Source organism: Cataglyphis hispanica, chromosome 12, assembly GCF_021464435.1.
Source record: "Cataglyphis hispanica isolate Lineage 1 chromosome 12, ULB_Chis1_1.0, whole genome shotgun sequence".
In the NCBI taxonomy this organism is placed as follows: Eukaryota; Metazoa; Arthropoda; class Insecta; order Hymenoptera; family Formicidae; genus Cataglyphis; species Cataglyphis hispanica.
This window is the reverse complement of record NC_065965.1, coordinates 182067-196682: the sequence shown is the minus strand read 5'-3', so window position 1 is coordinate 196682 and position 14616 is coordinate 182067. Positions and strand designations below refer to the sequence as shown.

Sequence of the window (14616 nt, the reverse complement as noted above, 5' to 3'; positions counted from 1 at the left end):
AAAAACTTTCCCTACAATATGTTCAAGTGGCGATAAAATCGATGGTGTGTTACCTTTTATGCAGTTTTAAAAATTGTAATATGTTAACGAGAAAAAAAGAGAGAAAAGGAGAGAGAAAGAGAGAGAGAGAATTTTATGTAAATGTTATAAGTATTTTTTGAAAAAGTTGCTTTTTTTCAGAAATTTTGCTTATTGCATGAAAATTGAATTCTTCCCGAAACTTAATTTTTGATACTTAATTATTTGTGTGAAATCAGCAATCAACTGAACAAGTAAATCTTCGTAAATCCGCAATGAATTTTTTTAAACATTAATCTCCAATATAGCTAAAGCACTTTGATACTTTCAAGATAAATATCGACTTATTTAAAACAATCTATAAACGAAATTTATCTTGATGATATAAGCATATATTTTCTAATCGTTTAAAGCCGTATTCAGTTTTCTGTCCACATTAATCTCAGCGAACTACGAACTTGTATTAATCTTTATATCTACCGACATGTTTATCCTGTCGTCTTATACATCTCTTTACGGGTGAATGGCTTGAACATATTGTATATTAACGATGCAGATCGAGAGCTAGGAGCGGCCGTCAGTGTCATTGTTGTTTATCTTCGGGATGCAATGTGCACGCATATGTATGTATATATATATATATATATATATATATATATATATATATATATGTATGTATGTATGAATACGTATCCAACGTATATATTTTTGACCCAGATAAGGCAAGGAGAAGACGATGCGATTCTTATACCGTGTTCATAACCGCAGGGCACTACTTACGATGTTGAACTTAATGGAGCTTGAATATATGAAGATGAGGACGGTCTCTCGGAGAGCTCGAGGCGATTTTCCGGAATTTTCACCAATTTTGCCAATCGATCTAAAAATCATCGCATTAATTCTTATCCGATATAATGAAAAAAACGATGTGTATCAAACTTCAGATTTCATTAAAATTCTAGTCAGAATGTAATGTCCAAGCTTTCCTGTGACTACTGCGCACAATATTGCACGAATATGCTGACGTTTAAAATTAATGAAAGCTATGAAATTTAAAATTTATAACTAAAATTAAAGCTAGAAACGGAAACTAAAAATTTTTAAAATTTATTGCAAACTTTTTTTTGTCATCAAAGGAATGTATATCAAAGAAATTTACATAAAAAAATATATTTTGTTTTATTTTGTTGTTTTATTTTAGTTTTGATGTGAATGTAACGAATATCTTATTATTGGACAAATGATGACACAGATTACTTGTTGAAAAACAATTAAAACATAATGCATTTTATTACTATATTGGTTTTTAATAAATTATCTAAATTTAAAAAAAAGTTATTACATTTTTAAGCAATTTTCTTTATTCCTAATAAAGAAATTCAAAATAATATTTTGTCATGCTGATGAATATACTACTTTTCATGTCTCTTCTTTAAAATGCCAACTTAAAGTGGTGAAAATATAGTCCACTTTAAAGATTATGAAAGTAATGTTTTTGAAAAATAACATGAATACACATTATCGGAAATAAGAAAGATTTTCCTACGAAAAATTTAGCAATTTTAAGCGCGTGAGAATAAAATGAAAAAGGATTTTTATCTCAATAACTTCCGATACAAAGAAAAATGCTTCGCTCTTCGCGTTTCTATACTGCTAAGTGTTTAAATAAATAGAGCTTACACAGAAACCCTTTCGGAATAGGGGTTAACTCTTACACTCGACACGTGGTTTGCGCGGCAAGTGAGAAGATGACACGAGAAGGGCGAAGAGGTGAAACGAGCGACGAGCTCACCCGCGCGCGCGAGGCGAAAAGTAGGGCAGTGGGTGAGCGCGCGCAACGCGCACCCTTCACGCTTGCGTAACGTAACGCTATTCTGGCTTTTACGTCATCGTTCACCCGGGGATGACGTCATTCAGCCCGTCGACGGTCCGGCATCTCCCCTGCTTATGCTTCAGCCAGCATAAATCCGTCTTGTTCACCTTTTACCTTCTTTTAATGACAGCGAGGCATCTTTCTCTGTCAGAGAGAGGGTCCAAGAGAGGGTTAGTTAAGTCACCTAGAAAGTATGATTTTTTTATAGATCGCGAAAATTTATTCAGGATAAACGTGATAAGAGCATGAAAGATAAATCCAGAGAAGCTGTAGATCGAAGTCGAAAAAAGGAACATTCTTAAAGTTAACTCCGCACTTCTCTTCTCATTTTTTTTTCTATTTAAATACTATAGCTATGTTTGACGCAGCCTGAAGTTTTTCTTCATTTGTTTCGATAACATTGAATTTCAAATATCTCTGTAATTGCTTCTCAAATTGAAGTTCTGTTAGAGAAAAATCCATTTAAAATTATATAGAAAAATAATATTTATATTTTTAATAATTATTTATATTTTTATTTCTGATTTTTTATAATACTTTTTAAAGATTTCCCTTGCTTATAATAAAAAAAAAAATTTAGAATGATTAAAGAATTCATAAATGATAAAAATCGTAAACTTTATTAAATCGAAAAAAAAAAAATAAAAATTTTTCAGTCGCTTTTTTTATTCATTATCTATTATTTAAATAAACTCACGATTTATGTGGCGCACTAACGTACGATAATTGGCATTTTTATATTCGTTTTTTGTATTTGACAAAAATCAAACAGCCAGCACTATGGAGGCAAGAGTTCTGTTCACGTAATACGTATTCCAAAGACTTTGCCCTACATTCCTCTCGTTATAATCCCGAATACACCTCAGCAAGATTACGCCACATATGAGCATCGTAAAGAGTGGCCGACGAGGTTACGCCTCTCGTGGTTAAGTTATAGCCATCTCTCTTTCTCTCTCTAACAATCGTAATATAGATTTTCTCTTTTTATTTTTCACAAGCTCGAAAATAAAATTTTGAGTGACTTTCACGTCCAATTTCCTGCCTGTTTCAATTCTATGTACAAAAATAATTCTTTTATTTGAAATTTATTATTGCAAGGATCATATATCTAGATTATTCCTGACAGAAATGATTCTGTGTGTCAGAAAGAAAATCCTCCAAGACTGTGATCGAAATTTGATGCTTTTCTTAATTTATTATATATCTTGGAAAAATGCAACTATATATGCATACGATTAAACTTTCATAAAATTTTGAATCTATTTTTCATATATGCAATAAAATATAATATATTGTATATATATATATATATATATATATATATATATATATATATATAATATGATGATTTTATTAATAACATCATTAGAAATCGAGCACATTGTATAGCAGATTTAGAAGCGACAAATAATTAGCTGCTTAAAGATAATGACATGGTGAGATACAGTTCATGTGGAACATCAATTTAAGTGGAGTAAACTTTAAATAGACGTCCATAGTTTACGGGCGAATTAATTCCTGCGCGCATTTCACTTAGCAAAATTACTCGACTAGAGTTGCACACAGATTTCCTTCATCGATCTATCTGCCTCTCTCCTCCTTTCTCTCTTTCGGAATAGTTTCTCAGGAATGCAAATTGAACGCAAAATGACTGAAAATTAACAGGATACGAACTTGATATTAAATTAATTATCTGATTTAATATTCGTGATACGCATACGCAGCATTATAATATAATATGTATGTTGCCCATTGTATAGGAATTAATTTATTTTATCACGTATCATAATTATTTACGCATGATGCGAGTAACATAAACTAATTTGAATATAACACGGGGAAATTGACATTGATTCTTTATTCGATTGCAAATATATACGATGTCGAGAATATACGCGGAATATGTGTAATTAAATATGATATATTATTCAATTTTTTCTTTGATGTAAATAATTCTATGTCGCTACGCAATACGCATTTCGTGTAATAGATATTATTAATTCATATCGTTACGCATTACTCTCATGCAATAACAATGGAACCGATAATTACAATATTGCATGTTCGTTGGTAGAGCGAATTTTTAATTTTCCCTCGACGCGGTCAGACTGTCCATAATCGAATTAGTTCGTTCCACGTGCTCTGCAAACTCCTGTCGAAAATTACGAAGGTCCGCTGCAACTCAGTCAACGTTTCCCGATATAGGTACACCGCATGTTGTATCGATCGCAGGCGACCATCGCTATTCTGCAAAACTGTGGCTATTTGCGATAGAGATTTCCCATATAATTTGAGTCGCGTCTCTTTTATTGTTTTATCTTTTTATATATATAATAAAGATATAATATATCATAAGATATTTATTATATTATAGGATGTTCTAGACTTATTGCATCACTCACTAATGGCAGATTCTTCAGATCGTTTGGAAACGATTTTTACTCAGCGAAAATGTTGAGAGGTCATTATTTCTTGCAAGTTTCCAATTTTTTTTATCATATATTTTTGTAACTAAAGTTTGTAACTAAACTTAAATTATAATTCTCTCTCTCTCTCTCTCTCTCTCTCTCTCTCTTTTAAAGTAAACTCTATCTGAAATTAACTAAAGAATGTTGTTTTAATTCTATAAAGTTTATTTGCAAAAGCCCTCTTTTTGGAATCGTTTGTAACATGAAAATTATTGATGTCTCGACATTTTTGTTCAGGAAAACTTATCTTCAAATGATGTCAAGAATCTGCTATGAGCAGGTAGTACGGTAGGTCTGAGACACTCTGTATATATATATATATATATATATATATATATATATATATATAGATATTTTTTTTAATATACTAGCTGTTGATAGTCGCTATACCGCGGCTTTGCGTGGACTAAACTGTCAGATGTAAGAAAAAAGAGTATTAAGTTTTTTTAATGATATCCATATTTTAAGAACTACTGACGTTAGGAGCAAAAAATTTGGCACATAAACTTTATAATGAAGAATTAAAATGTCAATTTTTACTTTTCTAATATCTTCGGTCTTTAAGATATAGGTATCGTTATAGAAAAATTCAATCCCCATTTCCCCCCCCTCCCCCTTTGAGACAGAATTTCCAAAAATCCTTCCTTAGTGAGAACCTACGTCATAAAAACAATGTATCTTCCAAATTTCACATTTCTAGATTAAACGGTTTGAGTTGGGCGATGAGTCAGTCAGGACTTCTTTCTTTTATATATATAGATAATAAAAATAAAGATTGTGTGTGTCGTAAACTTATTAATAAATTGTCAGTTGTAAAATTTAAATGTGAATAAAAGATAGGAGGGATTTAACATACTCTTTTATATTTATTTTGATTTATGAAAATTTAGGAAAAAAACTTTTGAAGATGAATAAAAATATCTATTCCTGCATTCAATTTTTTTTTTTTTTTCAAAGTAGTTTACATGAAACTAGGCAGTACAAATAAAAGATTTTAGCAATACAAAAAAGTTCAATACGAGTTATTAAATTAAATTGTTATATTTTTCTTTAGTATAACATACAAAATCAGAAATAAAAAGAGATACGGAAAAAGTCGAAACTTTTATTCGGATCACGATGCAATTGATGGTTCGGAGTTCGGAGTGAATCTTTATATGACTTCAATACGATTTATCATCTTTACGATAATTTGACGAGAAGTTTTGAAAAACGAACAAAACTTTACCATCGGCTTCATTATCGTGCTCCAGTGTTCTTTTATCGTGGCGGCTATGCTACGAGAGGTGCGCAAAAGTCAATAATAACATTTTTATGATTGCACTACGCGAGAAATGTGTCCTTTCTCTCTCTCTCTCTCTCTCTTGCTTTGTCTTTCTATTTTTTCTTTTCATCTTTTTTTTTTGAAAGTACACCATTTATCAACGTATGCACATTTGGCCTATATAACTCCACCTTAATTAAACCAGCAGATATGAAATTCGCAATTCTCTCTCTCTCTCTCTCGCTCTCTCTCTCTCTCTCTCTCTCTTTCTTCCTCCCTTTCTCCCTCTCTCCTTTCTTCTCTCTCTCTGTCTCTCTTTCTCTTTCTTTTTTCTCTTGACTGAACGACCGCGAATTTACTTGCCATGCAAATTTTAACAGCACCGAAGCACCGTTGTATGCGAGTCAAATTTGCCGATTTGTGTTTGTGCATACGCCGAAAAATTAAATTGCTATTGCATTATAAAGTCAACAATTATCTCACTACCCTCGAATCCATCCGCGTGTTTTTCCCTAATGTAATTGTTTTATGGGTGTCACATTATCATAGTTACACCATTATTCTCTTAATATAAATATAAATATAAAATATAAATATAATAAATATAAAATAAATAATAATAAATATAAAAAAATTGCCCCGGATCTTCCTTTATCATTATCAATCTTATCCATCAATTTGAGAAAACAAAGCCCTACTTACTGTTCTTTAGTAATTTAATTTATAAAATTAGACTTAACGCATTTAGTCTAACATTGCTTATTTCTGTTAATTAATTTTAAATCTCTTTCTCTCTCTCTCTCTCTCTTAATTTTTCTTTTAATACTTTTTTTATAAACAATGACTTTAAATATCCTTGTAATGACGTATAACTTCTCCAACGATGTAAGTTTATCGTAAGTAGAATGTATACGCGAGAATCAGACGGTCGAATCGTGTCCATACAAATGACTTAATTCTACTGTTTCGCAAGAAAGTTATGCTAATTCGTCGGCAGTCAATGGATGTTTCTCAATGCAAGTCAAATTTGTTAGAACCCCTAGGCAGTCTTGATTATTCCTGAATTTTCGTTATTCGCTGGAATTTTCGCGCCTGACGAATCGACTCGCTGATTACGGTAAGGAGAAAAGAAAAAGAAGGCTATCTTGAAAATCCAAAATTCAACGATATAGCCGATAATATCTGGGAAAAAGATCAACGTTATAGCACAATGAAATTACAGAGTGCTGAATTTTCTTCACTACGTCAAACAGTACATATAAAACCAAGTATTACTTGGAAAAGTTTCCCCAGCATAAAATCATTTTAATAAATTTCCATTGTCATGTGCATATGTATGTGTGTATATGTATTATTCTTTATATCTCATTATATGTGACAACAAAAAGCGTTATTTATTCGAAATCAAAATACAATGAAAATAATGTATTTTGTCACTCCATCTTGGAGTGTATGTGTATATTTAATTAATTTTCTTTTTTAATGGAAAGAAATTTTATTTTAAACAGAAAAAATTTGAAAAGATATATACAGGGTGTCCTATTTTAAAAGTTCCACCCTCATAACTTTTCAGGATCAACGTTTGAAGGAAAACGACTCGGATAAAAGTTGTAGGGAACAAAGGGGGCTATCTAATAGTGACCCTGGATTTGATAAAGGTTATTTGAAGGTCAACTTCCGTTTTTCAAATGTTGGAAATCTCCATTTTTTATTGCATATTCTTGTAGTTTATCTCGAGAGATTTTCAAAACGTTATAATAAAATATTTTTTCATTAAGAATTTTTTGAGTTATTTTCTATCTTAATCTGACATATTTTAGTATAAAATATAAAATATCTTAAAAATTATTTAGTGTTCGATAATTGTATCGTAATACTTTTATGTACAGAATAATACTGTACTTGTCCTGAAAATGTTTGCATAGTAAAAAATCCAAGCTATCCAACATTATTTAGAATGCGAGAGTGTAAGCTCTCTCTTTCTTCTTTCTTTCAGCATTTCCTCACATTCAGTGCATATCTGCACTTGCGATAAATTCACGAACGATGCATTGCGTAAATGGAGCGACTGCAAGCAGCTCTCTGTGAGCTATCACCTGGGCTTCTAATTCTTCCTTTTTTACGTCGCGAAGCCTAGTTAAAGCTTTTGGCGTTTGGATCTAAGGTCGGGCTTTAAGCTTCGATTTATGTGTACGTTTTGTAGGTGTGAACGTAAATAGCCGACGTTGCGAGAAAAATAACGATAGCATTGAGCCGTTCTTTCTTTCTCATGCACGCTTGAATGATTGGCCGAAAAAAAAAGGAAGCAGAGAGCGCCTTGCGTTCAACGATTAACGTTCGGAGGAATCGGGCGAGTGAACGGGCGGAAGGTGATTTATTATGTTACAATTGTGATGTGCGTGTTTTTCTCTTGCGCAATAATTTTCGCGCTTTTCATTGCTGATATCTCTCCGTTTTTATATTTCGCCGTTCGTTTTATATGTCGCGCGAGACAGATGAATTTATTACTTGGCGGTTTACACAGTTTGCGGATTTATGCAAGCGCTGAGCGACACAGTGCAAAGTGAAATTTAACGACGAATTAAATTGTCTTTTTTTTAAGTTATTCTCTCTGTTTTAAACCAGATCGCTAAAGGTGTCATTTTCATTCGATGTTTACTATTCTTTTTTTTCGAGATATGAAACCGTGACCCGCTTTTGCATCTCGCACGCATTCAAATTCGATCCGCCGCGAATGTCCAGCGAAAAAACTCTGTGCCCTCTGGAAGGGCCGCTTCAGCGATATCGAGAAGGTCTGTATAATGGTTCAGCGAGATAACATGGGCAAAAGGGGAAGAGGATGGCCGGTAAAAGTCTCCCATCTTATAGAAAAGAGGGAATAAGAGGAAAAGCGGAGTAACGAACGGGAGAGAGAAAGAGAGATAGCATTTTCGAAGCGGCGAGATGAGATAAAATGAGAATGGAGACGATGAAGATGAAGAGAAGGGAGAGACGTGGATTGCGGAAGAGAGACCGAGAGGGCATCCGCAGAACGGATAGACGGATGGAGGGACAGGAGGAGATCGCATGGGGTAAGCGAGAGGAACATCCCCGGGGCGCGCAGGCGCCGTGTGAGGATGAAAAGCGGGTGAGAGCTGCTCACTACGCCCGGGACGCCTCGCGGTCCTTTCCGCGAGAGGAAGCAAGAGGGCAAAGGGAGAACGCGCATCGAGATGAAACGGGACGGAATGTACACTGTGGTCGCAACCAGGAGCGGGAGGAGAGAAGAAAGATCGCCGAGAAGAGAGGGCGTGAAAGCGTGCGCGCGCGATGGTGGGACGCGGGGCGGAGGAGGAGAGGAGTCCCTGGAAAAGCCGGGGAGAGAACGTTTCGCCGCCGCCACCGACCCCCTCGTATCAGTAGCGCGCGCGCGGCAGTCGATGTTTTCCGCGAGGAAAAGCCGCTGTCGTGCGAGAGTCAGTATCGGGCAATCGTTGCACGTTGAAGCGATCAGCGTGTAGAGAGGAAGATTGGGAAGAAAAGCGAGAGAAAGAGAAACAAGGAGAAGGAATGAGGCTGGGAGCGGGCGCCAAGTGAGAGAGACGGAGGGAAATTTGGTTCAGGAAGAGAGACGCGCAAGGGTGGTGACCCGTGACTTCGCAACGCGCCGGAAAAGCAGCCAGTCCGTTCGACACACGGATTGTACCACTGCTCCGCGCGTAATTCAGTAGCGACGGTCCGCGCTCTAGTCAGCCGTGGCAAAGTAGCTACGCTCCGCGCTCTAGTCAGACGTGCGCCCTGCGCTCTCGCACGTCGTTCTTCTGTGTGTCTCTGATTTCGCCGACGTCGTTTCGCTTTCCAGGATTACGTTGCAACGACGATTATCCCGTGACGATCAATCACCACAGCAGTCTTTGAGTGTGCCTGGGTGTTTTCGGATCTGTCGATCGCTTTTCCTAGAGTCTTAGACGATTAATACAGAATCAGAACGAAATATCGACAAGTGAATCTTGATCATATGTGCGTATGAGCGTATGTGTATGTTTATCTGTGTGTAACAAGATTGCGATCGTCGCGATATATATCGGTGAAGTATTTTTCATTGGTGGCAACCGCGACCGACCGACCGACCGACCGACCGACCGACCGATCGATCGAACGTACGTACGCCAGCGCGCGTGAATCCAGCCGAAACCAGTGATCTCGTGACCTTGTGACACCGCCTGGGGGGAGGGAGAAATGCACCCACTGAGAGACTGAGAGCACCCGCCTCGCGGTCGTACACCGATCTCGACACCGTGTCGCGCGCCGCGCATCGGCTCCTCCCAAACCGCGAGACGGTTGGCGAACAGGATCGAGGCGGAAAGTAAGATCCGCGCGGAGTGCGACGAGTCATCTCGTGCATTTCGATCGATGCACGTTTTAGAAAATCGAGATCGATCTTGAATTTTCCTGCGTCGCGTCTACGGGATTTCCACCTTGATAGCATAACTAGTACGATCGATTCAGCGAGATACTCGAGAGAAAGCCCCCGCCGGTCGTAGCAATGATCTTGCGATCTTCGTTAAATCGTCAATTGTTGTTGCTTGCGAGGAAATAAATCGATAAATTTCTCTTTTCTTTCGCTTCTCGCCAAGAACTTACGAGATTCAAAACGATCATCGATTTTGGGATTTCGAAAAAAAGTCAGTGGCCCCATCCTACGCATAAGTCAAAGTAAAAATGTGTTTTATTTAAAGTCCGTATTAAAGTGATTGATTTAGATAAAAAAAAAAAATCGAAAAGAAGAGATATTTCTTAGGAAAAGAAGGACCAGGCGCCGATCGGAAGAAATCCTGCGATCGAAGAAGCGTGCACGGCACTGAGCTTTGGCTAGCAGTTAAAAGAGGGGGCTTCGTGTTTGCCACCTCTCGCCGGTGGAAAATCGAAGACATATCGAAACTACCATGAGCGAGGGCACGCAGACCAAGATCGTCGTGCCCGACGGTTCGCCAGCGCGTCCGCAAACTGGTACGCTCTTGTCGCCGTCATACTTTTCCAACCTTTCGCTTAATTCCACTCCAGTTCTCATCTACTCAGTTTTTGCGTACGCAAAATACATACCGAAAATATGATTGTTCGGAAGAAATACAGTTTCGATAATGATATTCGGAAAAATATCTCTCTCTTGTTATACAAGTTATATGTAAGCGATATAATACAACGCATTTTATTATTATTTATGCAAATTTATTATTCATAGAAGAAATTTAATAAGAAATTTATTGTTCGTAGAAAATAAAAATTGGAAGTATTAATTAACTTTATGTCATTAATTAACACATAAAGTTATTATTAGTAACTTTGATTGAATGCATCTTAAACTAAAAATTGCTAAAACTTAAATATTTTTGTCAAGGAATGATTATGAAAATTATACATATAAGTCTAATGAATTATTAAATTTTAAACAAAAATTAGTAAACACATTAATTATTCCTTTCTCCTTAAAGATTTTGTCAATTTTCTGCAAGCTTTCGCAAATTAATGGCCGCTACTTTGCGCTGAAGAGCGCTCGCAACAAAATGTGAGCGTTGAGAGAATCATAATTGCGGGATTTTCGCGACATTTTAAAGAGAAACTTTCTCTTTTTGTTATCCGAGCGGGTGGCGAGGAACGTTTGTCTTATTCTGTCTCGCCGTTAATTGACTCAAGGTCATCCTTTTTTAGTCCGATACTAATTCAATTAAGCACAAGGTCGCGAGGTGAATCGATAGTGCACACGAGAGACAGAGTGGAGGCGCGTATATACAATCACGAAGTATTCCCGTGTGTTTTTAATGCCAATAACTTCCTATAGATCCGATTGTTCGATATATAATAAAGTGAAGCTGTACGCTTTCATTATCTTTACCTACTGTCCAGTGTCAATCCGCACATATAAAACTAATCAGATTTACAATTTTATGTACAGTTGGTGCGCTGTGAAATGATAGACACACTTATACTCTCTCTTTTTCTTTTTTCCTCTCTTTTTCTCTCCATTAAGTGAAGATACTCTTCATAGATTTCTATATAAAATAGAGGTAGTTACATTAAAACATTAAATATACTGTGTATTAATAGATCTGAAAAACAGAAATCTCTTATATTAACCTTTTGGAGTAATTATTATTATTTATTGTTATTTATACATGTCACAAAACATCTGCATCATGCGTTTAAATTAAACATTTGTATTGTTTAAAAAATTCTCATTTCTAGATAAATGAAGAACTTGATTATCTAGTTTTTTGTGTAATTTGAAACACAAGAATTTCGAATTTTTAATCAAAAATCGATTAAATCGAATCTGAATTTTCTAGATAAGAAAAAATTTAATTCTAAATTTATCAAACATATAAAACAATTCCTCCTTTGTTATATTGAGCAGTCGTGAATAAAAAGAAATTAACTTGGAATAAGTCCAACCAGGCAAGTTTAAATTCTACTTCAGAGATTATTTTATACTAATTCATATATCAGGCATCTAAAAATTTTTGCAAAGACTGATTTTTATTTTATAGTCGGAAATTTTAAAATGTGATCTAAATTTTACATTTAATTTGAATTCTCTGTATGTATAAGAGAAGATAGGTAAAACCGGGTACTTTTTTGGATTTGTCTTTTTACAAAAATTTAGAGAATAAAAAAAATGCTGACCGTTAGTAATCTTCAGTAGACCTTAAACTATAAGAAAATGAGGTTAACTACTTAAAAAAAAAAATATTTACCAAGAATAACAGGATTTTTGGGGAAAATCAAAAATACCCGGTTTTGCCCTATCGGTAAAACCGGGTATCCATTTGAAAACATGTAAAACATCCGTGCAATTACAAAATCTAGATTTATTTTAATTAAGATATAATATAAAGATTTATTTTATTGACAAAAATCACAAATAAAGATATCCTCTTGTTCTACACTGCTGCAGAACTTTCTTATTTAATTTTTTAACTTTAGGAGTCTGAAAAAACTTTTTCTTTTAATGGTTTCTTTTTTTTTAGTGATAGTTTTTGTTTTCAATTACTTTTTGTAGGAAGACAAAGTCAGGATAACAGTTTTTCCTTTTTTCATTACATGAGCTGTGTAGGTACCCGGTTTTGCTCCAATGCGAGGAAAATAACAAACAAGGCGGTCTTCCGGTACACAAGGTGATGATCAAAACTAGGATGATATTCTCTAATATCTACAAAATGCAATGCTGCATTTACCAAAGCAAATGCTCTGTGTAGAAAAAATCTATAACGATTCGATTGTTGCCCCGATATCCATCTTTTTTGGCTTGAAAATTTTGAATTTCTTGCTAAAAAGAAATATTGCGTGTACGGTTTATCTCAAAATAATGATGGCATCACTCTACAATAATAACAACACCAGTTAGCCAAAAATAGTCGCACTTATCAGGAGGAAGAACAGACGTACCCGGTTTGACTCAACTTTTCCCTTTACTATTTTTCAAAGTGTAATCTCTGCTTTTATATTGTCGTACCAGGATAAAAAATATCTTATGTTCTAAGTTGCGCGATTAAAATAATCTTAATCTCCTAATACAGATTAATATTAACAACGCAAGAAATTGACAAGAAATTGGACTGAAGTTTGAAAGCTTTAAAGATTCATCAGTTTCCTCGACAAAGTCAAGTTTAAGATTTCGTCAACATACGCGACTAAATCGCACGATTAAATAGAGCGAAACGCGACCGCAAAAGCTGACTTTGTCAGCGAATAGTTCGTGTCTTTTTTCAGCCTCCTCGTTCGCAAAGCGGATGTCGTGAAAACGTCGACCGTCAGTAACCTACACGCGTAACGTATATACGTGTCTATGCAAATGCATCGGGCGAAACAACGTCCTTTGATCAGCAGATCGTAAAGCATTGCTTGGAATGCTCGACAACGGCGACAATCAAAGGTCATAGTTTGCTTCGCGAGCGATGTAAGGTTTCGATTCGATCTCAATTTATAGTCCGTTTTTGTCGTAACGATTTTTAAAATAAAAAGTGAACGTTGGTTTGATACTTTTTGATGCATTGCTGAATTCCTAAGAACGTGATTTAAATCCTTATATAAGCCGATTCATTTTTGGAGTCATTCTGAAGCTTTCCTTTTCCTGCTATTTTGTATTACGTGTATTCTGTGCAAAATTATATTAATTATTAGCTTGAAGTTAACAAGTGCGAATAATCTTATAGAAGTCACAGTTCACATAGCACATTCCGTTGATTTGAAATATTTGATTGAAAAATCACATTTTTGTGGTAAAGTAGAATGTGATTAAATAAAAATGGACAATCACAAAAACCGCGCATTACACTGAGGCGCTATGATGGAACATAAGATCAGAAAAATACATTTGTTTCCATTTCGTTACATGAGTGTTGCTCCAATTTCTATCTTTGATTCTGTCAGAATTATTGTGATATATTTGAAGTTGAGTGACATTTTTTGAAAACTTTGTTATCGAACGATGACATCAGATGAAATAAAAACCTGAAACGTTGCACACATATCTTTTTACTTGTTTTTTATTTGTTTGTGTTATCTCATGATAAGATAAAAATATCTCGAAATATGATTTAACACGTGTGTATGTGTGTGAGAGAGAGAGAGAGGAGATCTTATATATTATAAAATTCTAGAAATATAAATTAAAAATTTTATTTAAAATTATATAGAATATATTTTTGATCGTAACAAGGATACTTAAATGAAGAACTTATCATTTTACGATACGTATTTCTTTCTTATATATATAAACGATACTCGTCTTTGCAGGAAAAAAAATATTATCTTGATATACAATAAGAGATTGAAATAAATGAAAATTAGACAAGTTAGCCAACAAAATATGATAGTTCAAGTATCGAATTTTATTCACATCTCTTTTTTGTCTGCAATTATATTTATTTATAAATTTTCTATATCGTAGAAAAAAATAAGAAAAGATATTATCATTAAAAGTAAGAAAAAATATGTAGCATTATGAGTTTGGCATC

The 14616-nt window shown here is 34.8% G+C and overlaps 1 protein-coding gene across 6 annotated transcripts in view; it reads left to right on the top strand.

Moving 5' to 3' along the window:
- Nucleotides 1-14616, top strand: part of LOC126853323 (solute carrier family 12 member 6) — an 86567-nt gene that overhangs the window by 50705 nt on the left and 21246 nt on the right. The window contains exon 1 of one of the 6 annotated variants that reach the window (XM_050598938.1): nucleotides 9048-10612. The exons of the other annotated variants lie outside the window; for them this stretch is intronic. Within the exon in view, the coding sequence (XP_050454895.1) occupies nucleotides 10549-10612 (64 nt within the window). The 5' untranslated portion in view covers nucleotides 9048-10548. Of the gene's footprint in view, nucleotides 1-9047; nucleotides 10613-14616 lie in introns of those variants that run through there. 6 annotated transcript variants of the gene reach the window in all.